Source organism: Diceros bicornis, chromosome 17 (genome assembly GCF_020826845.1).
Source record: "Diceros bicornis minor isolate mBicDic1 chromosome 17, mDicBic1.mat.cur, whole genome shotgun sequence".
Taxonomy (NCBI): Eukaryota; Metazoa; Chordata; class Mammalia; order Perissodactyla; family Rhinocerotidae; genus Diceros; species Diceros bicornis.
This window is the reverse complement of record NC_080756.1, coordinates 34,702,760-34,727,183: the sequence shown is the minus strand read 5'-3', so window position 1 is coordinate 34,727,183 and position 24,424 is coordinate 34,702,760. Positions and strand designations below refer to the sequence as shown.

General features: G+C 32.6%; 1 protein-coding gene across 5 annotated transcripts in view; it reads left to right on the top strand.

Moving 5' to 3' along the window:
* The window catches only part of CCDC91 (coiled-coil domain containing 91), a 338,801-nt gene that overhangs the window by 229,222 nt on the left and 85,155 nt on the right, over nucleotides 1–24,424 (top strand). For all 5 annotated transcript variants that reach the window (XM_058558585.1, XM_058558587.1, XM_058558584.1 and 2 more), the window contains 3 exons: nucleotides 18,336–18,428; nucleotides 18,524–18,592; nucleotides 22,063–22,239. In XM_058558585.1, coding sequence (XP_058414568.1) covers nucleotides 18,336–18,428; nucleotides 18,524–18,592; nucleotides 22,063–22,239 — 339 coding nt within the window. The remainder of the gene's footprint in view (nucleotides 1–18,335; nucleotides 18,429–18,523; nucleotides 18,593–22,062; nucleotides 22,240–24,424) is intronic.

The following is a 24,424-nucleotide window of genomic DNA, read 5'->3' as shown; positions in this document are numbered from 1 at the left end:
TATCTTCTTTGGTGAGGTGTCTGTTCTGATGTTTTGCCCATTTTTCAATCACCTTGCTCATTTTCTTATTTTTGGTTTTAAAGGTCTTTGTATATTCGATTAACAATTTTTTATCAGATGTGTCTTTTGCAAATATTTTCTCCCAATCTGTGGCTTGTCTCCTCATTTTCTAGATATTGTCTTTCTCAGAGTAGAAATTTTCAATTTTAATAAAGTCCAACTTATCCATTCTTTCTTTCATGGATTGTGCCTGTGGTATGGTATTCAACAGTCATCGTCATACCCAAGGTCATCTAGGTTTTCTCCTATGTCATTTTCTAGGAGTTTTATAAATTCTGCATTTTATATTTAAGTCTGTGATCATTTTGAGTTAATTTTTGTGGAGTGGGTAAAGTCTGTATCTAGATTCATATTTTTATACATAGATGTCCAGTTTTTCTAGCACCATTTGTTGAAAAGACTATCTCTGTTCCATTATATTGCCTTTGTTCCTTTGTCAAGGATCAGTAGATTCTACTTACCGGGGTTTATTTCTGGACTCTTTTCTGTTCCATTGATGTATTTGTCTATTCTTTTGCCAGTATCACACTGTCTTGATTACTGTAACTTTATAATAAGTCTTGAAATCAGATAACGTCAGTCCTCCAACTTGGTTCTTTCAAAATTGTCTTGGCTATTCTTGGTTTTTTGACGTTCCATGTAATCTTTAGAATCAGTTTGTCAGTATCCACAAAATAACTTGCTAGGATTTTTATTGAGATTGTGTTGAATCTATAGATCAAGTTGGGGAAGAACTGACATCTTTGCAATATTGAATCTTCTTATCCATAAACATGGAGTATATTTCCATTTATTTAATTGTTCTTTGATATCTTGCATCAGTTTTGTAGTTTTCCTCATATAGATCTTGTAAATATTTTGTTAGATTTATACCTAAGTATTTCATTTTTTGGAGTGCTGATGAAAATTGTATTGTGATTTTAAATTCAAATTCCACTTGTTTGTTGCTGCCATATAGGAAAGAAATTGACTTTGTATATTAACCTTGTATCTTACAACCTTGTTATAGTTGCTTATTAGTTTAGGAATTTTTTGTAGATTCTTTTGGGTTTTCTACATAGATAATCATGTCATCTGCAATCAAAGACAGCTTAATTTCTTCTTCCAATCTGTATAACTTTTATTTCCTTTTATTATCCTATTGCATTAGCTAGGACTTCCAGTATGATGTTGAAAAGCAGTGGTGAGAGGCAGCATGCTTGCCTTATTTTTCATCTTAGCCAGAAAGCATCAAGTTTTTCACTATTGAAGATGATGTTAGCTGTAGGTTTTTTGATAAAGATATCAAATTGAGCGATTTCCTCTATGTTCCTAGTTGCAGAGAGTTTTTATTAGGGATGGCTATTGAATTTTGTCAAATGGTTTTTCTGCATCTATTGATATGATCATGTAATTTTTTTCCTTCTTCAATCTGTTGATGCGATGGATTACATTGATTTTTCAATGTTGAACCAACTTTACGTACCTGAGATAAATCCCACTTGGTCATGACGTATAATTCTTTTCATACATTTTTGGCTTCAATTTGGCAATATTTTATTGAGGATTTCTGCATCTAATGTTTGTGATAGATATTAGTTCATGGTTTTCTTTTAATGTCTTTGTGTGGTTTTGGTATTAGAGTAATGCTAGGTTCATAGAAAAAGTTAGGAAATGTTCTCTCTTCTTGCTTCTCTTCTGGAAGAGATCATAGAGAAAAGAGATTGTAGAGAAGCAAGTATTCTTGCTTCTGTCTTCTGGAAGAGGTTGTAGATAATTGGTAAAATTTCTTCCTTAAGTGTGTGGTAGAATTCATTATTGAACCAATCAGGGCTTGCTACTTTCTATTTTGGAAGGTTATTAATTATTGATTCAATTTCTTTAGTTGATATAGGACTATTCAGATTATCTATTTTTTCTTCTTTGACTTTTGACAGATTGTGTCTTTCAAGGAATTGGTCCATTTCATCTAGGTTATCAATTTTGTAAGCATAGAGTTGTTCTTAGTATTCCTTTATTATCCTTTTAATGTTCATGGGATCTGTATTGATGTTCCCTTTTTCATTTCTGATATTAGTAAGTTGTATCCTCTCTCTTTTTCTCTTAGTTAACCTGGCTACAGGCTTATCTATTGTATAGATCTTTTCAAAGAACCAGCTTTTTGTTTGTTTATTTTCTCTATTGATTTCTGAAAAAAAAAAAAATTCTGCTCTGTCTGAAGTTAAGATGGTTAATGTTAGCATGGTATATTTTTCTCCATTCTTTTATTTTAATCTACTTGTGTCTTGTTTTTTCAAGTGGGTTTCTTTAAGACAGCATCTATTTATGTCTATTGTTTTGATCCACTCTGTCTGTATCTGACTTATAATTAGTATTTCAACCATTGACATTTAAGTTGATTAGTGATATAATTGGATTAATGTCTACCATTTTTGCTACTATTTTCTATTTGTTGCCCTTGTTATTGGTTCCTATTTTTGTCTTCCTCATTTTTCTGCTTTTTGTGGCCTTTTGAGTATTTTATATCCTTGTATATTCTCCCCTTACTTCACATACCAATTATACTTCTTCTTTTAATTAATTTTATTGGTTGCCCTAGCCTGTGTAGTATCATTTACAACTAATCCATATTTGCTTTCAAATAACACTATACTGCTTCACATGCAGTACAAATATCTTATAATAAAATATTTCTAATTCTTCTCCCCTTCTTGGTCCCATGTATCCTTACTGTCATTCATTTCATTTATATATAAGAATACATAATATACATGTGTGTATATATATGAATATGTAGAGACTATATATATAGATAAAAGCACACACAATCAAATATGTTGTTGCTATTATTGGGTTGAACAAACTGTTATCTGTTAGATCTATTAAGAATAAGAAAAATAACAGTTTTTATTTTACCTTTACTGATTTCTTTTCTAATTCTCTTCTTTTATGTAGAGCTGAGTTTCTGACCTGTATCATTTTTCTTTTCTCTGAATAACTTTTTGTTTTTGTTTTTGTTTTGTTTTACTTTTCTTGCAAGTCAGGTCTACTGACAGCTGCAATTTTCATTTGTTTGAGAAAGTCTTTACTTCTCCCTCACTTTTGAGGAATAATTTCACAGGACACAGAATTCTAGGTTTGTGGGGTTTTTTTCTCATCATTTTAAATATTTCACTTCACTCTCTTCTTACTTAACGTGGTTTCTGAGGAGAAATTGTGTATAATTCTTTTTTTTTTTTTTTTTTTTTGTGAGGAGATCAGCCCTGAGCTAACATCCACCAATCCTCCTCTTTTTTTGCCGAGGAAGACGGCCCTGGGCTAGCATCGGTGCCTATCTTCCTCCACTTTATATGGGGCGCCGCCACAGCATGGCTTACCAAGCAGTGCGTCGGTGCGCGCCCGGGATCCGAACCAGCGAAGCCCGGGCCGCCGCAGCGGAGCGCGTGCACTTAACTGCTTGCGCCACCGGGCCAGCCCCTGTGTATAATTCTTATTCTTGCTCCTCTGTAGGTGAGGTATTTTTTTCCTTTGGCTTCTTTCACAAATGTTTCTTTAACTTGATTTTTCAGCAGTTTGACTATGATATGCCTTGGCTTCATTTTTTTTGGCATTTATCCTTCTTGTTGTTTGAATCTTCCTGGATTTGTGGTTTGGTGTCTGACATTAATTTGGTGAAATTCTCAGTCATTATCACTTCAAATATTCCTTTTGTTCCTTTCTCACTTTCTTCTTCCTCTGGTGTTCCCATTACATGTATATTACACCTTCTGTAGTAGTCCCACAATTCTTAGATAATTCTCTTCCCTTTTATTAGCCTTTTTTTTCTGTTTGCTTTCCAGTTTTGGAAATTTCTGTTGACATTTATTGCTACTGAGTGGTACGAGTTTTTTATACATTTTGGATATTAACCCTTTATCAGATATATGGTTTACAAATATTTTCTCCCATTCTGTAGGTTTCCTTTTCATTTTTTTTTTAATTGTTTCTTTTGCTGTGCCTAAGCTTTTAGTTTGATATAGTCCCACTTGTTTATTTTTGCTTTTGTTTTGCTTTAGGTGTCATATCAAAAAAATCATTGCTAAAACCAGTGTCAAGGAGCTTCTCCCTATGTTTTCTTCTAGAAGTTTTAGAGTTTCAGATGTTACATTTAAGAGTTAATTTTTGTGTGTGGTGCAAGATAAGGGTCCAGTTTCATTCTTTTGCATGTGAAGATCCTGTTTTCCCAACACCATTTATTGAACAGACTATCCTTTCCCCATTGAGTTATTCTTAGCTCCCTTGTCAAATATTAGTTGATCTGTGTGTGCATGGGTTTATTTTTGGGCTCTTGATTCTGTTCCATTGGTCTATGTGCCTATTTTTATGCTAGTAGCATACTGTTTTGATTACTATAGCTTTGTGATATAGTTTGAAATCAGAAAGGATGATGCTTTTAGTTCTTTTTTGTCAGTATTGTTTTTCTATTCAGGGTCTTTTGTGGTTCCATACGAATTTTAGGATTATTTTCTCTATTCCTAAGAAAATTGCCATGGAATTTTGATAGGGATTGCATTGAATCTATTGATGGCTTTGGATAGAATGGACTTTTTAATATTAATCTTTCCAATCCATGGTTATAGGATATTTTTCCATTTATTTGTGTCCTCTTCAATTTCTTTCATCATTGTCTTATTATTTTCAGTGTACAGATCTTTCATCTCCTTACTTAAATTTATCCCTAAATATTTTATTGTTATTGATGCTATTGTAATTGGGATTAGTTTCTTTATTTTTCTTTCAGATAGTTCCTTGTTAGTGTATAGAAACACAACTGATTTTTGTATGTTTGTTTTGTGTTCTGCAACTTTACTGAATTCATTTATTCATTCTAACAGTTTTTTGGTGGAGTCTTTAGGATTTTCTATATGTAAGTTCATATCATCTGCAAACTGATAATTTTTCTTCTTCGTTTTTAATTTGGATGCCTTTTATTTCTTTTTCCTCCCTAACTGGAAGTCCTCCTGGCTAGGACTTCCAGTACTATGTTGAATAGAAGTAGTGATTAGAAGTGAAGAGATGGACACCTTTGTCTTGTTCTTGATCTTAGAGGAAAAGCTTTCGACCTTTTGCCATTGGGTATGATGTTAGCTGTGAGCTTGTCATTATGACCTTTATTTTGTTGAGATACATTCTTTCTGTAGCCAAATTGTTGAGAGTTTTTATCATGAAAGGATGTTGAATTTTATCAAACCCTTTTTCTGCATCTGTTGAGAGAAAATTTAAAGTGCTATTGGATAGCACTGAATAGTACTTTGGTGAAGGTGTGTAGTTGGTAAACTGTCTTAATTTTTTGTTTTTTCATGATAAATTTATTTCTTCCTCAGCTTATAAAGTAGGTTTACTACTTTATGTATGTATGGGTTAATACTAATTACCATTTTTTATAGGTGATAATCTTTTATCTATGGCTGCTGATACATAATTTCTTTTTGCTTTCGGTTCTGCTATTACACCATAATGTTATTTGGTGTGAATTGTTTTTTTAATTCTTTATGTTATGTGTTGGGCTTTAAATGTGAGTATATGGAAATTTGCCTCTACCTCATTGTCTCTGTTATTTTTCTCCAGAACTCTAATATGTTAAACCTTCTTGGTCTATCTTCAATGTCTTTCATACATACATTTCATACATCTTTAGTGTTTTTCATACATCTCATATGGAGATGTATCATATGAATCTCCTCATATGAATCTCTTCAGCTCTGTCTTCCTGTTCGTACTTTTCTGTTCTGCCTAAACTGAATTTGAAACCAAACATTGAGCTTCAATTTTCAGTTAATATATATTTTATTTCCATATTCTATTTGATTTTTTTCCAAGTATACAGGTTCATTTTTATAGTCTCTTATTTCTTACTCATGCTTTTGACACTTTAAAAAATATACTAAATGTAATTTTTCCAAATACTCTATGTCTAATCATTCTAGTGTCTGCTCTTTTTTAAGGTCTAATGCTGCACGCTCGCCTTCTCACATTCACGGTAGCTTATTTCCTCAGATATTTTGTGTTTTATGTTTGTGAGATTATCTTCATTGGAATTTTAATTGTGATAATTCTTTGATGCTTGAGTTTAAGGTCTATTCTTTCATGGAAGAATTGTTTTGCTTCTGATAGTCCTTCAAGGGCGCAAGTTTTAGTTTGATATTTTTGAGAAACATGGTTTATGGGAATTTTGGCCCCAAACCTGTAGAGGAGGTAGCATGTGGTTATGAATTGTCAGGGAACCCCCTTACACACCAACCCAAAAGAAAAACCTTTCACATTCTCTTTCCTGGGTAGGTGTTTTTGTAGTTCACCCACTTAGGGTGTTACCATTCAGGCATTGTAGCTTTATGCAAGATTCTCCTAACTCACTTCCCCCTTTTCATTCCCTAGGTTTTTTTTTTTTTTTTTTTTTTTTTAATTTTTTGTTTATTGCAGTAACATTGGTTTATAACATTGTAAAAATTTCAGGTGTACATCATTGTACTTCTATTTCTGCATAGATTACATCATGTTCACCACCAAAAAACTAATCATTCCCTAGGTTTTGATTCCTATTCGCAAACATGGTCCATTAACGAAAACTCCAATATTTTGGGACCCTTCAGATCTCCTAAGACAGTCACTGGATTCAAAGCTTGCTTGCCTCTATGGATTTGTGCTTTTTATCATTTTTGGGTATTTACTTAACTTTTTTGCCAGCTTTTTAAATCAGTGGTATTTAAAGGGATGTTTTGTATTCTCCATCCAACATTTTCGTACTGGGTTTTTCATGATGTATTTTATGTCATGTAACCAGAAAAGTGTAAAATTCACTTTTTATTTATTTTGCTTTGTTTTATGTGAATGTAAACATTATATAAATGTTTAGTGAGCTTATATTACATTCAAAATTATTTTAAAATTGCTAAAATCACTTAATGAATAAACAGCCAGGCAAGACAATAACAGTTTAAACCAGCACTTCTCAAACCACACATCTCAGAGTAAGAATCTAAGATGTTCTATAGAAAAAGATGATAATAAAACACTTTTAGGAAGTAATGTATACTCTATTCCTGTCTAGTGGTTTAAAATGCTCATCAGGTTAGTAAAGGTTCTACACTAAAAATACACAGCTTTCAATCAATCTTTGACCCATGAAACCCTTTTGAGGGGGAGTATCTATTAAATGTCTACAGAAATATGAAAATGGTGGTATAGCAAATAGATATAGAAGAAAATAAGTTGGTCATTATGTTGAAATGACTTTGGAGATGAATTAGTTTGTTAGAGTTAGATTATGGGAGATCTTGAGTTCCAAATGGCTGATTTTATACTGTATGCCACTGAGGGGCGATTTGAGGAATAACATTTATATCTTTACCCAGGAAAATATACATAATCTAGGCTTTCCCCATGCTTGTGTTTCCCTGTAACTCGTAAAATTTAACAAAAAAAAAGAGTATATTGCTTGTGTAACAGTCTTCATTTTAACAGGTTGTAAATTGTTTTTCTAAAATGTAGAAAGAGGGGCCGGCCCCGTGGTGCAAGAGGTTAAGTGCACGCGCTCCGCTGTGGCGGCCCGGGGTTCGCCAGTTCGGATCCCGGGCGCGCACCAACGCACTGCTTGGCAAGCCATGCTGTGGCGGCATCCCATATAAAGTGGAGGAAGATGGGCACGGATGTTAGCCCAGGGCCAGTCTTCCTCAGCAAAGAAAGGGGAGGATTGGCAGATGTTAGCACAGGGCTGATCTCCCCACAAAAAAAAAAATAAAATCATAAAATAAAAAAATATATAAAAAATAAAATAAAATGTAGAAAGTAAGTATGCTTGTTTATTTAGTTGCTATTAAGTAAGCACATCTCAGTCCTGTTCACCTTTTATTTCCCCTGTAGATCAATCCAGATACTCTTACTGCCATTTTAAGGAGTTATTGTATACTGTGTCTTTTGAATTTTTATTAAAATTATGTTAACTTTAAAAAGAATAATATTCCATCTACCAGTTCCCCAATAAGTGTTCTTTTTCTTGTGATCTCATGCAATATTTGTTCAGATATACATAATATTACATAGTTAAAATAAGGATGGTTTTAAAAAGTTTTATGACTTTTCTTCAAGTAGTTGTATTTTATAAACATAATTCTATATTGATGCATATTTTTTATACTTATTTTAACAACCACATGATATTCCTTTTATTTGACATATCAAGTCCAACTCTTGTTGGACATTTAAATTGTTTTGGTTTTTGTATTTTTATAAAGAATGTTGCTGTATACATCTTCATGCATATTGTTTTTATTCTTTTTGCATTGTAGGTAGTTCCCTACTATGCGTACGTGATGCTTTTTTGAAAATATGCTAATGCCAGTTCATACACTTACATACAATAAGAGTTTTCATTTCCTAGACAGCTAAAAATTATGACATCACTGACTATACCTTACCTTTATAGACAGATCCTTCGCTTATGTTATTTCCGTACTATAGACCTTACTGTAGACCTTACATAGGCTGTCCTTAGTTCAGTGAGTATCCAATTAAAGGTGACAATTCATTCCTTTCAGCAAGTTTAATGATTTCCCTTTTATCATAATTGCATTCATTTTATGAATCCTATGTTCCTATCACTTGTACCAACCTTTTCCTTTTTCCTTTTTCCATTATTTAATTTATATATATATGTATAAATAAAATATGGATTCTTTCTCTCTCTCTATGTGTGTGTGTATGTATATATATATATATATATATATATATAAATATGGACAAAACTGAATTTCCAACACAGAAAAACAATATAAGCAGTAAGAGCTGTGCTCCTGAAACTGGTTTCTTGTCTGGCAGATCCTCACCCTGCAATAAACTAGAATATTCCTTTGTCAACTAATTAGGAAAAAAAGTCTGATTCTAACTGGTTTAGGAATATTATTGTGCAAAGTATGAAATTAGAGGTTATAAAATCAACAAGCATGAAGAATTGAGAGCTAAGTACGTAGTATTTTCTGATGATACATTCTTAGGGGTAGGAAGCACAGATGAAACTTAATGACACTTAGATATAGCATCACTTTGTTTCCTGAAAAGTACTACACTAATTATGTTACACTTTTTGGGAAATGTGCATAAATCTGTTTCTTTCTAAGGGGATTATCTTGTATACATAGGTCATTTATTTCAAATGCTCATTCGAAAGCTACTATTACATTGAAATAGGTTGACTATATTGTGTTAAGGCAAATGGAAGGAATAATAGAATTGAGATGCATTTTCAAAAGTTATTTCACTTGAAAATAGTTGAAGCAAAATATTCTTCTGCTTAAATTCAGGATTGTGACATATCTTTGGCATTTAATAAAATGTACACTATCCAAATATAGTAACCTCATTATGGAAATATAAAATAGTCCTGCCTTTTTTTATGCTGACGTATCTCCCAATTGTTACCTCGCTCCTTTATATCGCTACCTTAAGTCAAAGGCCTATTTAATTAGGGTGAATAACTTATTTGGTTATAGTTTTCATGCCTATTAGAAATACATCCATTTGGGTAAAATAAATGTAGTATAGCTTATATTATAGTTTTATTTTATTCACTTTAAGAAGTTTATTGATATTATTGGGCTTGTGGTAACTGCTTTAAGTAGATTTAAACCCATGGTTTATCTTTTTTAGGTTTTCTTTCTAAATAGTATTTAATGTGTTGGCCCATGAATGGGTGAAATGTCTGCGACACACTCTATATTAAGACATTTATTAAATTTATTTAGTGTCTTTCAAGTCATGTTAAATGGAGGCTTATATGAGTGTGTGTTTTAAGACTACCCTACCAGATCATTTGATCTTGTTCAATGTTTGTACTTTATAGAAGGTGAAAGAAGATACTTGTTGAGTTTGCAATACCAGAATATATACTACACACACACACCACATCCATATAAAATAATGTGAAGTTTGTGGATCTGTGATAAATGAATAACTGTATACCTGAACATGAGCTTCCATGATTGCTTAGTCTACAATATAATATACAAAAAACTATCCACTGTGGGATTCAATCTCTTTGCAATATCTCTTATGACTCACATTCCAGGAAAGAAGAGATTTTTTATATTTCTTTTCGTTTTTTAAAGGAATCAAGTAAAAACCACAGAACCTCTATATTTATATTTGGGTCTGCATCAAACATTTTTCACTAGGAAGAATTTCTTCCAAAGGGAGGAAAAAGCATAACCTATTTCTGAAAGCCTTTTGTTTTAGGCTAAATTTCAAAGGACTGTTTTTGACACCCTTGCATTAAGCATCTACTCAATAAGATTAATGGAACTCTATAGTTTGCATGTATTTCTTCAATTTCCTTAAAAAATTACTAAAATTTCAATATAAAGAAGCAATCAATAGAATATTTTAGCTAAGCAGAATATAATAAACTCTTCACTGTTATTGGATGAGATTTACTGGTATAGATTTCAATTAATTTTCATAGTGCCTTTTAAAATGCTGTAAAGCTATGTCCTGCAAATTCTATTGAAAGTCCCTCTTTGTTTAGAAATTATAAATATTTGAAAAAGAGTCTTATGATTGGATGTTGTCACTGGTTTCGTTTCGGCTCTGAGTTATATAACAAAAGGTTTTCAGACCATCTGTACTTTGGAATGGTCAACTAGTAAGGTGCAGGAGAAAGTATTGACCATGCTATATTGAAACAGAAGGCAGCAGCAATACAGGAAATCTCCAAATATGCTTCATACTTTATTTTATCTAGAATAAGGAAAAGCTGAAACCTTTTTGGCCAAACTCTCTCTTGACATTGTAATTTCTAGCTTATTGTGATTAAATAACTAGAAAACCTCTGGCTCAGAACAGAAAGGCATCTCTACTGGCAGAATCTCAGACAATGAACAAGCCTCAGATCCAATATACTTTCTACTACAGTCCCTTATAAAGGCTGCAAAAAGAGTTCTAATCATTTTCCTTTTTGTGCAGATAATACTAGTAATAGTTAAAAAGGAGTAGTAGTAGTTAGTATCAGAAGTAGAAGTAGAATTTGGAAAGATGTTTAACATGCTTAGATATTAGGGAAATGCAAATAAAAACCACAATGAGATACCATTTCACAACTACTAAGATGACTGTAATTTTAAAAAATAGAAAATAACAAATGTAGAGGATATGGAGAAATTGGAAGCCTTGTACATTGCTGGTAAGAATGTGAAATGGTGCAGCAACTGTAGAAAACAGTTTGATAGTTCCTCAAAAAACTAAACGTAAAATTATTACATGACCCAGCAACTGTAATCCTAGGTAGATACTCCAAAGAATTAACACAGGGACTCAAATAGATACTTATATGTGAATGTTCATAGCAGCATTATTCAAAATAGCTGAAAGGTGGAAGCAACCCAAGTGTCCATCAACAGATGAATAGATAAACAAAAGTGGCATATACATGCAATGAAATATTATGCAGCCATAAAAAGGAATGATGTTCAGATACATGCTACAACATGAATGAAGCTTGAAAATATTATGTTATGTGAAGTAAGCCAGATACAAAGATAACTACTGTTTGATTCCACATATATGAAATCTAGAAGAGGCAAATTTGTAGGGACAAAAAGAGATTAGAGGTTACCAGGGGCTGGGGCAAGGGGGAATGGAGAGTTATTGCTTAATGGGCACAGAATTTCTATTGGGGATTATGAAAAAATTAAATAGTGGTGATAGTTGCACAACATTGTGAATATAATTAATTCCACTTGTCCACTAAAAAAATGGTTAAAATGGAAATATATATTATGATATATATGTGTATGTTTTACCACAATAAAAAAAGAAAGTAGAAGTAGTAGTTATAGTAGTATAATAATAGCACTCAGAAATTTAAGTTCTTACTATTTAACAGGCACTGTCCTAAGGTGTTTATATGTATTAACTGTATCTGTTTCTCATTGTAGCCATATTTTATTCATAAAAAGCTAATACTAGTAAATGAAAGGCAATAAAATTGCATTTTGATTCTTGAGGTCTTAGTTATTATAGTCACCTCACATTTTATTGCCATCTGTTCCTCTAAAAGCACTTATAGTTATACTTTTTCTATTATAACTTTTCATTTTTGGTACTTTCTACTTTAAAAGTTATTTTGCACTGAGGGGAAAAATCAGTTGTTAATGTGTTTGTTGAAGAAAATTTATTTATTTTATAAAGTAGTTTTACAAGTCAAATGTAAGAAAATGTATTTATGTTTTGTGGTTAGACATTAATATCCCTGAGGGCAGCATCCCTAGAAACTAGTGCAGTATCTGATGTTGGTAGGCACCAAGCAAATATTCTTTTTATATATGTGGTTGAAAAAATGCATTAATGAATTTATAAATTTATAGATATATTAATTTCTAAATTATTATATATAATTTATGAGGGTAGACTTTAATTTAGGACAATTTAAAATAAAAATAAGATGTTAAAATATATAGTTGAATTTCTACATTGAAGATTAATAATTTAAACAATTTTAAGAAAGAAAGGACCTGTAGAAAATGCACGGCCATGGGATATTGTTCAGATTGTATCTATACAAGTTTGTTTTTCATTTTAGTGAATAATTAACTCTAATAATTAAAAATTATTGAACACTTACTGTAGATGTGATGCTATACCATAAATTTTTCATGTATTTGATAAGTTAATCATCAGAACAACACTATGAAATGGATGCTAATTCCCATTTTTCAGTTGATGGTACTGGATCTCAGGTTTCAAAAATTGTCAAAGACCACCAGCCTGGAGTAGAGATACCAAGTAGAGCTAGTATTTGAATCCATGTCTTTGTGCCCTTGGGTCCATAGTTGGTGCTATTAACCATTATGCTCTAAGTATAGCAACTGAGTCCCAAGAAAGACTTGCAGCAGTCACAGGTCAGATTATACAGTGAAGCCTTATTGTCTCTCAAGTCTATAAATAGTAAAGACCGAAAGCGTGTTAAGAACCAAACTACATTGCAATCTTCATTTGCCTTTAAATAAGATAAGAATTTGAAAAGTTTCAAAATAGAATGTCTGGAACTACTGCTTTTACTCTTGGATCTTCTTTTCCCTGGATTTAGGTACTCTGTGACAGGAATAAAGCCCTGATTATAAGATCTACTACTTATTAATATCCCCTAAAGTGAAATTGCTATGGATTATAAAAGTTAACACTTTATATTTTAGTGAGAGATATTTTCAAAATTATTATTGAAAGTGTGTGTGGATGTTCCTTCTAAGGACTTCAATTTTGAGTGGCAACTGATATTTTCGTTAATATGCAAAAAAATTCCTTTTTGTGAAAGACATACCACAACCATAACATAACTATAATTCTGCAAATTATTCTTATAAATTATAAGGCCAGGTAAATAGTATGAATGCATGACTAAAACCCACTAGTCAAAGAAGCAGTCTATAGACATGGAGCAGAGAGAGTCCTTAGTTGTATGTTAATTCTAGAGAATCTAATGTAAAGTCCGTGGGTTTTGTATTCAGCCCTTACTGGGTGCCAGTCTCAGCTTAACCATTTCTTAGTCCTGTGAACACAGGCAATTTGCATGACCTTTCTTTCTTTCTTTTTTTTTTTTTTTAATTGCAGCAACATTGGTTATAACCTTATATAAATTTCAGGTGTACATCATTATATTTTGATTTCTGTATAGGTTATGTGGGAGATCAAGATTTGGCCACCCTGAAATATATCTCTTTACCTTGATTGTTTTCTCTGAGGGACATTTGACCTCCCCCACTGACTGCCTAAAGAATTTGCCGTGGTGGCTCCTTCCTGGAACAGATCTTCTATCATGATGGCTGTAAAGATAGTGTAGGATAGAGGTTACAATAGGAAAGGCACCAAGCCTCTTTTATCAAAAACTCTGTCTCTCCCTGACCACATTATCTATAGATGACCCTGAAAAGAATTGTCTTCCTGGCCTCTGAAGTCCCAGACCACTACCCACCCCCAACACGTTCCTCGCCTTTAGCTGCAATACTTAAGCAAGCAGCTTAGACAGAGCGACGAGTTGCTCATTTCTGAGTTTCTCCCATGTATACATGTTATTGAACTTGGTATTATTTTCTCCTGCTAGCTTGTGTTGTTAATTATTTGGCCAGCCATAAGAACCTTAAGGAAAAGGGCAGAGGGAGATTCCACCTCTTCCCCCGACAGTTTCATCATGTTTACCACCCAAATACGTAACCTTTCAGAAACTCAGTTTTAAAATCTGTCAAATGTAAGTAGTAACACATTTCTAAATGGTTGTGAGGATTACCAATAATATTTGTAAAGTTCCTAACATGGTGCCTGGCACATAATGTTCAGTCAAAAAATGATGGATATAATTAAAATCTTGTAAAAAGTGATTCTAAATCTAGATAAATATGGTGAATTAAACACACTCATCTCCTCTGCCTCTCTGTATTTCTCCCCTAAAATGATACTAAATAGGACCAAAACAAACAAAAAAGTAAAAGCGATAAGGAAACTAGAGGAGACAACAGACGGGCAAATATCAACTAACTTAACTGAGGCTAGAAAATTGTAATCCTAGCCCGCTGAGATGAAGCACATGAGGCAAGCAGATTTGTCCTGCAAAACCCTAGAAAGCCTCAGGAAATAGAGGCATTAGGTGTTAGGTAGCTCTGAAAATAGGAGCAATAGTTGAAAGTCTCCTTGCATATTATTCTTAATTCGGGACTTATTGTACACCCTAGCAGAGCAAAGACTAATTGAACCAGATAATCTCTGACCTCATAAAGAGTAGGAATTAAGGCAAGGAACTAAAAACTAGGAGATTAAACCAAAATCCATTACTTAACATTGAGCTCTGTACCCCCTCCCCCTTAACCCTTATCACTTCTAGAATGCTGAATGGTTGACTTAGCACTTAGGAGATTGGGAAATTTTTTTCTAGGCATAAGAGGGGCTCAAGAGAAAATGCTTATAGACCTGATGTATGAGAATCCCCACCACAACCCTGAAAAAGCCAGCTTTTTGTGCCTACCATATACACAGAACTTCCAACCAGTATTTTTGTTTCTGAGATTTTAATATGAATGGACAGAAAAAGATTACCAAACATTGGAGGAACATCTTAAATGAGAAAATTACTGACTCAAACAAAAAAAAGGAACTTTGAAGAAACAGAGATAATGTTGAAGTAGAAGGACCCTTGTTCCCCCCAAACTATAAGCAATACATTCAAAAAGAAGAAAAGGAACAGAAAAACTGCAAGAAGAATTCCCATTTTCAAAAGGGAATAATAACGAAATAAACAGCAATGATGGGTCCATAGCAGATACCACATACTGGTGGTCACCCTGTTCCAACAGTGGGACAATTTCCTTAGTTAGTTACTCTTTCAGTCCATGATTTTGTTCTCGAGGAGAATCTCCCTTGTCCTTTGTCTTACTATTGTTAGTAAAGGTGTAATTTGGTATTTTCTTTCTGGAGTAGTTTGAGGATATGCATCAAATATAAAACATGCTCAATCATCAACCTGCTAATACCACTCCTAGGAATTTTTTCTAAGGCTGTAATTGTACAAGTTCACAAAGATACATACACAAAAATCAAGATTTTTAAAAAGTGAAATATTGTAAACGACATAAATGTATGTAAATAGGACAATGGTAAAACGTATAATTAATGTAATAAAACAAAAATAATAGCTTAGTTATATTTATATAGAAATAACTTGATACTGTTGTTGAGTTCAAAAAGATTACAGAACAGTATTTATAAACTTATTATATAAAATGTTTGCATATATCTATATATTTACGTGCACAGAGAGCTCTCCAGAAGGATGTTTGCCTAAATGCTACCAGTGATTTTCTTTGGGTAATGGAACTTGGGGTGATTTTCACTTCTTTATGTTTTTCACCGTCAGCATATGTGAATTTTACAAAAACTATGTATTTTACTGAACTTTATATGGTTATTGATCAGCCACTTGTAGATTATTCACTTTACAAATTAACTGTGTTTAATTGTAAGACCTAAACTTTTTTCATGCCATTTAGTTCTTTCTGAATCATCTCTCCTAGTATGAATTGATATTTGCTCATGAAGTTATCTTGTTTTAATATAACTCTGAAAAGAACAAAATCAGAAGCATAGATTAGTAAAATCCTTTAAAAGTCAAAGGAAAGTGAGGCCTTACCTGACATCCAACTTGTATTAAGTAGCTTTTAGTTAGCAGGTAACAACTAGGTAGTACTGGGGCTGATTTTAGCTGCTAGGTAATTACTACTGCTGGTAATGAATATACAGATATGATTATTGCTGAAGTAATTCATTAGAGACCTGGCAAGTTACTTAGCATCTCTAAGTCTCAGATCACTGATGTGAAAATGAGGAAGAATATTGCCTGACTCAGCAGTTTGTTGTGAAGGTTTAATGTGGTAAAACTACATGTAAAACACTTTTAACAGTGCCTGAAATTTTAAAAGTGCTCAAAAAAGCTTAGCTATCATCTAGTAGATGAATGATTTTACTTAGAGTAGGTTTTATGTAGGATGCTTCTTTCAAATGGTAATTTTGGGTTTATTCTTGCAGAAGCACGCTCAAAAATAGCTTCTATTATAGTGTACGGTCAGAAGTAAGGAATGACATTCAGAAATGACTTTTCTAAATATTGCTAATGTATCTTCTTTGACTAGTTCTTGTTGGACCACTGGAGAAACTTGGCCTACTTACAATTAATTACGTAATGATTTCCATTAGTCTGACTTATTAACATAACAGTTCTTTTTAAGGAGAAATCATTTTCAAAATTATTAATGACTCTGAAAAGTTTATTCTGTAGTTTAATTCCAGTAATTTTTATTTGTTCTATTTTTGTTATGTTTACCCCCACCCCAAAGCCTAAATTGAATATTTTTGGTCTCATATGAGAATTGTATTTATCATTTTTAAGTCTAATTATTTGCCTGGTATAACATTTTTACATATTTTCTCATGTGTGCATTTTAAATAGGATTAGGTATTTTTTTTGGTACTATGAGATTGTGTGTGCATCTAGACTTACATAAAATACAAAATTAAAGTCTCAGTTATTATTACATATCATATGGTAAGTCTACTGCTTTGTTAGTCAGCTGCTTTTCACAAATTCGTATGGTACCAGTAATTTCTCATAATCATGTCATGATTTGTATCACGTTTTGGATTTGTTTTTAATGAAAAACGACATCTTTCTTGTGATTTTCCTTTTTTTCTTCAAAAATAAAGATAAAAAGTAACATTATCCTTAAAAACAGGAATAATAGATTATCTTAACTACACAGTCATGTGGTCACTTACTCTCAATATCGACTGCCTCCCTAAAAATGTTTTAAGTCAGAACAACGTTGAAAGGCATAGATCTGTTTTAAAATATTGGGTATATAAATAAGTTTACATTTAAAGGACATTTCTCTGTAAATAGCATTCTAAATCTGAGAAAATATCTTGGTTGCCCTTAGTAACTGAATGAGAGAAATCTATGTTAGTAGGAATATGTATTTTCTTCTTGGTTTTGTTTCTCCATAAGAGCACTGTTTCAGAACAAGTCTCTGGCTCATCTCTATTGAAGATATTAAGGCTACAAAAGTCTAATTTCCTTAGAAAACTCCATTCAAACTCCAAGTGTCCAGTCTGTGATAACTGGCTGATGGTTTTGTGTGCTTTTTCACTAGTACATTGGAATAAAAGTAAATTCATGAACTCTGTGTACTTTTATATTAGCTATCACATAATATTCCTTTGTTTTCATAGATTCATTTTTTGAATCTGTGGTAAAATCTTGAGGTGAAAACAATAATAAATCTTTTAATTTCTTGAACAGTGCTTTACTAGAAACACAAATAATCTGTTATGATAGTGGTTCATCAAGCAAACATCAGTTATTATCTGATTGATTTTCTTGCTGCAAGCTAATAAATTTTAGTTAGTAATTTTTCCAAATTTAATTCTGGGACAGGACATTTTATCATTTTCTGATTCACTTTCCAATTTGGAATAGTTGTTCTTAAGTCAGATCTCATGTCATGTACTTTGTTGAGTTTGGAGGCTAAAAAAATATATCTTAGCTGATTGGAGAAAGGTGAATTCCGTGTTTTTTTTGGCTCTTAAACCTACACTTTAGCAAACTTCTAGTTGTATCCTCTAGTAATTACTTAAATACTCCTGGGCAAATGAATTCCACTAGCTGTTCTCCTGTTGATAGATTATTAATCTCAGAGCCATAATCATAATCCAATTATCTTTCCTTGTAGCATCAGAGGCTCCTTGAAATGCTGGATAAAGAGAAGGAACTGTTAAAAGAAAAAATAAAGGAAGCTTTGATTCAGCAATCTCAAGAACAGAAGGTAATACTTGAAGTTGACTCAGAGTGTAGAAAGAATGTGTTCTGTTACCTCAAATAATACAATTAGTGTCTATCCAACTGTTTTATCATTTACAGGAAATATTGGAAAAATGTTTGGAAGAAGAAAGGCAAAGAAATAAAGAGGCATTAGTATCTGCTGCAAAGGTATTTCCATCTGTAATAGTGGGTTTCTTTATAAGTAAGTGGAATTAAAAAACTGAGTTCATTAGTGATATAGTCAGTCTACTTTTTATATACTATTTCATTACAGAAAAATAAAAAAGGTTTTTTCTTTAATATTTTTCCTCTTAAACTTAGGATACTGCTGTTTGTATTGTTAAATTCACATTACTCAAGATTAGGATGACATTGCAATGCTTTACATTTAGATTATTAATTACTTGTTAGAAAGAAGATATATGTTGGGACACTAATAACCACTTGGTATTTGATAGGTATCATCACAAGTAATGTGTGTGTTTATGTATGTTTGTGTTGGTATATATATATTTATGTATATACATATTTACATGGTTGTTTATATATATTTATATATTATATATATATTTGTATATTATATATAGATTCATGTATATATTTATCAAGATTCGTGCTTTTTAAAGCCAACTTTGAAAAGCTCATCTAAGTAGTGTATTCATAGATATTAAATATACATATTCCAGTAAGTAAATATATAGCACTAACTTTTGAGATTTGGATCTGAATTTAAATTTAGTAAATAAATATTGAAAGTTTCAGTATGTGCAAATCACTATGCCAGGGGTGGAAGTTCAAGGATGACTATGATTTCATCTTTTTCTCAAAGAATTTACAATCATATAAGAATATTATTTGTATACCAATAAAGCAAGGAGGAATGCGTTAAATTATTATGAGTGTGTAGATAGTATTTCCATGTTGTAGGAGTTTTTAAGAATAAATTACTTTTGAAACGAGCCTTGAAGGATGGCTAGTATCTCTGAATTGTGAGTCTGAGTTTTATTCCACGGGTAAAAAGAGACATATTCAAATTTTTAAATATGGGTGTCGTATAATGGTAGTTGACATTAATTTGAGGGAAATTAGAGGCAACAAAGGCTAGAGGCAGGGAAAGAATTAATAGAGTATATCAGAAGTCTGGGTAAAAGAAACTGAGTGGCAGAAATAGAGTAGCAGTAGTAACTTGGAAAGGAAAGACAAATTCTAGAAATAGTTAGGAATCATCTTATATGTTTGTTGTAGATGGTACAGAAGGAGGTCAGCTTGTGAACAACCAGAGTATTGATTCAACAACAACATGAAAAGTAGTACCATTTCTTTGTCATAGAGTTTGAGGTGCCTGTGCTATATCCAGTTGAGAAAGTCACGTTAAGTAAATCTACCTGACATTTACAGCTCTGGAGAAAGGAATGACCTGATGATACTAATACAGTTTGTTTCTTTTTCAGCAGTTAGATGGTAATGGTAGCCATGGAAATTATTGTCAAGTATAATCACCGCACAGGAGAGTGTAGGATAACAAGCGGTACAGGGTCTGGCCCTGAAAGAACACCAAAATTTTAGAGAAAGGAGGACTTCAATAAAACAGAAATAATCAACTATGTAGAAGGTCACTTTGAGGTCAAGAAAAATAGGAATTAAAACAAAAAAACGAAAAATATCATTTGGGTTTAACAACATGGAGGACTTTGGTGAGCATAGTAAGAGAGTAGTTTAAGAGAAGAATTGTAGAGTAAAACAGAGTTCAGAAAATGGTAACTGTCATCTTTGATAACTTTTGTGAAATTTGGCTGTTAACTGGAAGCAAGAGAAAAGTGGTACCTATGAGGATCAGGAGTTGGAAGTCCGTGGACTTTACTGCATACCATAGTATGATGGTTTTCTTGAGGAAAATTCTTGTGCAGTTGTTTGAGTTGCAGCTAAAGTGGGCAATTTTCATGGAACACCATCTTACTGAATAACTAGGGTTATACAGACTTTAGTATTTGGCAGACATTTTCTCCAAAATAAACGGAGTGAGCTTAGCATTCAAGAAAACTGACAGTTTTAGTTGCCAATGATAAAATTTGAGCTTTAAAGCAAACGTTAGAATTTTGGAAAATTTGTATCTGATTTCTAATACTTAAAGACTTTTCTGATGAGATTCATGGTGATATTAGCTAATGTGACCTTTTTTTTTGTTATGATGTAATGAAATGTGTCAACATCTGGAGGAGATGCATAACTCATTGAATCAATATTTTCCAAGAAAAACATTTTTTAGAAATCATGCATAGATAAAAGACTCATTCAAAGTGCAAGAAAAGGTTGCAATGTAACAGAGTACAAAAATTTCATTGACATGATATGATTTTATTTATTGCAATTAACCTTTAAGAACTACCCCTTGTTAAGTTTTGGTATGAAATTATCAAGAATATCTAATGAGGGGCCGGCCCAGTGGCACAAGCGGTTAAGTGCGCGCGCTCCGCTGCGGCCACCCGGGGTTCGCTGGTTCGGATCCTGGGCGCGCACCGACGCACTGCTTGTTAAGCCACGCTGTGGCGGCGTCCCATATAAAGTGGAGGAAGATAGGCACAGATGTTAGCCCAGGGCCGTCTTCCTCAGCAAAAAAAGAGGAGGATTGGCGGATGTTAGCTCAGGGCTGATCTCCTCACAAAAAAAAAAAAAAAAAGGAATATCTAATGATCTAAACTGGCTACTGAATACTCCTCCCTTTTCAACTTCATATCTGTATGAGACTGAGTTTTCTTTATATACTTCAACCAAAAAAATATATCATTATAGATTTAATAGAGAAAGCAGATATAAGAACCTAGCTTTCTTCTATTAAGTGAGATATTAAGGAGGTTTACAAACATGTAACAGTGCCATTCTTCTTACTTTTTAATTTTGGAAAATATAGTTATTTTTGTTAAAATATGTTATTCATTAATATACAATGCATTTAATATTATTAATTTTAAATAAATTAATAAATAAATATTTTTATTTTATCTTGGTTTGAATTTCTAATATGGTAAATCTTAATATGTGTAACCAGCATAAACAAAAGCTCTTTGAACTCTTCAATAATTTTTTTATTTTTTGGTAAGGAAGGTTACATCTGAGCTAACATCTGCTGCCAATCTTCCTCTTTTTGCTGAGGAAGATTAGCCCTGAGCTAACAGCTGTGCCCATCTTCCTCTATTTTTGCATATGGGATGCTGCCTCAGCATGGCTTGATGAGTGGTGTGTAGGTCTGCTCCTAGGATCCAAACCTGTGAACCCCGGGCTGCTGAAGCAGAGTGCACGAACTTGACCACTACACCACTGGGCTGTCCCCCCTCAATAATTTTTAAGAGTGTAAAGAGATCCTAAGACCAAATAGTTTGAAAACTACTAGTTTAAGAGTGTAGGTTTCTTTGAAGTTTAGAAATGCCATGGAAATACAAAGGAATATTTGTACAAAAACCAATAATTGGTTTTATTTTACAGCAGTTATTAAGTATGCATAAAAACAGCAGTGGCAGAACTAAATTCTGTAGAATCAAAGTTTTGTGTCTTTTAGGTTAACCCAAATCTGTTTTATACAAGGAATTATTGTGCAGTCACTCTTTAAAATATTTTTGTTTTGGTCCTTATTTGTTTTGAAGCTTGAGAAAGAAGCAATGAAGGATGCAGTTTTAAAAGCCATAGAGGAAGACAGAAAAAATTTGGAAAAAGCTCACGCTGAAGAAAGGGAGTTATGGAAGACTGAGCACGCAAAAGATCAAGAAGCAGCATCGCAGGCAATTCAGAAAGCTGTACGAGAACAACGAAAAATAAGTCAGGTTAGCAAAAGGAACTCTCTGTAAGCATTTTCTTTCTTTCTTACTTTTCTCAAAATGAAGTATTCTTACTATTATTTTATCTTACTTAAAATCACTGTAGTGGATGTATAAGTATTTAATTATTTTGCCTTTGATATTAATATTTTAAGTCAATAATTTTTACTATATCAATGTCCTTTCACTTTCTGATGTTGAAAACTCAGTGACGTAATTTTAGCTTTTTACTCTATTTTCAAAAAAGTCAGAATCCAAATTTGTGTTTACTCATTGCAACTACGTTAAGCCTCCTGTTTAATATATTTCTTCTTTTTCACGAACACACAATCAATAAAAAGTAATATATATGTATAGGAAACAGTGATTCAGTTAGTTATGTGTCATTTATATGTCTATATATCTGTAGTTGACGGTAATAATTAATAGAACCTCACAAAATAATCCCTATGGTTTCATAAAAGGTACTATATATCAACAAGTATAGCCTACATACAAAATAACTTTTGATTATTTATCTGAACAATTGAAAACTACATCAGTTTAATTTTCCATAATTGAATTTGCATGGTTCTATTTTACTTGTATTTAGTCTTTTCTTTATATGGACAAAATGAGATATTTGAATAAATCTTCCCGTAAGTAAGTATAAAAAGCAAAAAATAACATTGATAGAAGTCTTTCTTTTACATGATCAAAGTGTTACATATACTACCATTGTTTATTCAACCACACATAATGTAGCTAAAACGACTAACCTTTGAGAACAAGCAACCTAAAAGATTTTCTTATACTGATTAATCTTAATGAAGCCCTAAAAAACTCATTGCTTCTAATATCCAGGATAAATGTTATACCTTTTTAAAAGATGTCATCACTTAAGTTTATTCTTAAAAACATATAGTTACCCATTTATTATAAAAATTAAATAGATCTGTAGGTAACATCTATAGTAAGATAACAATAGTGTTTTAACAGATCTTATTTTTTTTTCCCTTGCTTTTTTCTATTAGAGTAATGATTACTTTCTTATTCTTTCTGTAATCTATTGTTAGTATCAACAAATATATATTGAGCACCTATTGTACATAAGATGTTTAATTGTCCATCAATTTGGTTAGAATTCCGTGCCAATGAGGTCAAGATTATTGGTTAAGTTCTGATTTGGGAAAGTTTACTTGAAACTTTTTGTGACCACAGACCACTCCTCTAACCTCACATAGATGTAGACTATTAGTCATTATGAAATTGGGCAAGAGGGTGTGAATACATCAGCACATATTCATCACTCAAATAGAAAAATACATATCTTAAAGAGCACAACTTCTCTGCAGGTTTATCAGGAGCATTCTTGTCTAAAGGAAACAGTACAGTATGTGATATACTTTAAAATTTGTTCTTCATAGTTTCAGAGTACTGTGAAGATAATCCAAGCACGTCATGAATAAATGCATTGTGTTTATTTTCTTCTAAATGGTTGCATATTTTGGGCACACGTGAGAGAGAGAGAGAGAGAGATAGGGTGTATATGTGTTTCACTGCCTTGTGGCTGAGAGTTGAACAGAGACCATATATAACAGAGAGAACAGGTTTTCAAATGTGAGGTGGTAGTATGAAATGAATTCAAAGTCTTCCTTAAACAGCTGCTTTCATTTTCACATGGTTGTAGTAAAAACTACAACCAAACAACTGTCATTCCATTAGCCCCTTAAAGCTTCACAGTCCTACTCTAGAAAACTGATGAATTACTTTTCTTAGGAGCTGTGTGAAGCTCATATATCATTTGTTTATTTAGGCCAGCAAGATAAGCAAACAGATTGCCATGGTCAAAGTTACTCTTTGGTGGTTCACATTAATAATTGGAATAATTGCCTGCTGTGTTCCAGGACTGTACTTATTTCTGGGGACACAGTAGTAAAAAAAAAAAAAAAGGAAAACTTTGCTGCCTTCTTGTGAAGAAGACTGACAGGAAACTATTAAAGATGTAATATAATGTGAAGTAGTGATCAGTGTCATAAAGAAAAATGAAGCTGTGTAGGGGGCTAGAGAGTGAAGGAACCAATATATAAATAGGGTAGTCAGGTAAGGACTCTCTAAGGAGCCAGCATTTGAGCTGAGGTCTGCATTGATGTGAGGAGTTTACTTTGTGAATAGCTGGGGAAGAGTGTTTCATGCAGGGGGAATAGCAAGT